Raw genomic sequence first — 1,520 nt, 5'->3', positions numbered from 1 at the left:
TGATGAGTTGCCAGTTTTGCCAACATACTCATCTCTTCATCATAGTTTTGGCTGTACCGGAAGCCCACGCGCTTCACCTTGGCAGTGTACTGATCTTCGGCGGTCTGTTGCAAGAACAGGAGGTGATCAATGCACTCGTCCATGGCCATGTGACGATGTAGCAAGTCCTTGGCAGCACCCCAACTAGCTTCCAGACGGTTATTCGTGTTGTTGGCAAGATGCGGAATGTTTCCATGCTTGAAAGTACACCATTGATCCTTACAATTGAGCCAATTCTCCGTGAAATAGTCCATAAATAATGGTTTTCCCGCACACAGCTTCGTCAAAGCAGAAAGGTACTCATCAAACAGGCTCTCGTTCTAAGCGCGGACCATCATCGTCAGGATATTTTTGATGTGCATTTTCTCGAATGCCGAAAACCCGTAATCTTTTTTGCTCACTTCTCGCTTCAGATAATCTATGACGTGAAAGTGACAGAGAATAATTGTGGCACAAGGAAACTCTTCGCACAGTAAACCCAGTTCGATGAAGTCTTTGTCAATTACGATGACTTTCACATCCACCCACGCTGGATTGTTCTGCTTGAACGCTCGTACCGCGTACAACATATTCAATTTACTTCCACCGTCGACCAACGCGTGCTGCGCAAACGATCCACATCCGAACTTGTCTGTTACCATGAAGCTAAAGAGGCGATATCTACACCAAAACGAATGAATATCATTATTTGGTGAACAGTTCACAATTATGAGAGTGTTTTGTGACTTCAAAACTGATACCAAAGAATTGGTAATCCTTGTACCAACATGAGCAACAGCTTACCGATTGATGTTAGTGCCATAAGTAGCATCTATGCAGACTGCTTGTGGGAACTTGCGCGTCATCCTTCTCATGTGAGTCGTTTGAAATATAATACAGGAAGTAAGACCCGTTGTCTTATTGCGGAAAACGTTCACAGCATTGCCTGGACCTTCACTAAGATCTCTCAGGACCTCTACCACTCGCTCGTTGTTGTATTCTGACGTGTAAGTCTCCATACGCAATTTAGCGACGAGGTTCTCCACATCCTTGGGCAGGACTGGTTTTTCCGACACCTCTTTTAGGTAACGTAGGATCTTCTTCTTGGATCCCCTATAAATTATGCATGAACTGGTTAAACGCGTTACTTTTAAAATTGTACTCTGTTCCTTACCTTGAATCAGTGTTTTGACCTCTCGTCCCAGGGGAGGTAATTTTACGGGACTCAGCATATGAGTAGTAGACATCCCGCCCGACATCGTGGTCGTGAGTTGCCACATGAGAGGTGACCCGGACCTTGTACGTATCGTCAGCAACCTTAATAAGTACCGCATTCAGTTTTGCCGGGCACCCAATGGAGCGAATCTTGTGGTTGGTTCTCGATCCCTTTCCTCTGGACTTGAAGGTCTACCCGTGCGTACAGATAAGTGTGGTGGAGTGGGGTTCGCAAAATCACGTTGCGATCCACTTGGACACACAGTGCCCTGGACTGCCGACTAACG

At 46.0% G+C, this 1,520-nt stretch overlaps 1 protein-coding gene across 1 annotated transcript in view; it reads right to left on the bottom strand.

The window, feature by feature from the left end:
* Positions 1 to 680, bottom strand: part of PPTG_24455 (hypothetical protein) — a gene marked incomplete at both ends in the record, with an annotated part of 1,464 nt that extends 784 nt beyond the window's left edge. Inside the window, 2 exons of the mRNA XM_008917233.1 lie at positions 78 to 359; positions 441 to 680. Coding sequence (XP_008915481.1) covers positions 78 to 359; positions 441 to 680 — 522 coding nt within the window. The remainder of the gene's footprint in view (positions 1 to 77; positions 360 to 440) is intronic.
* Between the last annotated feature and the right edge of the window lie 840 nt (positions 681 to 1,520).

This window comes from Phytophthora parasitica (genome assembly GCF_000247585.1).
Source record: "Phytophthora parasitica INRA-310 unplaced genomic scaffold supercont2.96, whole genome shotgun sequence".
Classification (NCBI taxonomy): domain Eukaryota; phylum Oomycota; class Peronosporomycetes; order Peronosporales; family Peronosporaceae; genus Phytophthora; species Phytophthora nicotianae.
This window is presented reverse-complemented; position numbering and strand designations above follow the sequence as displayed.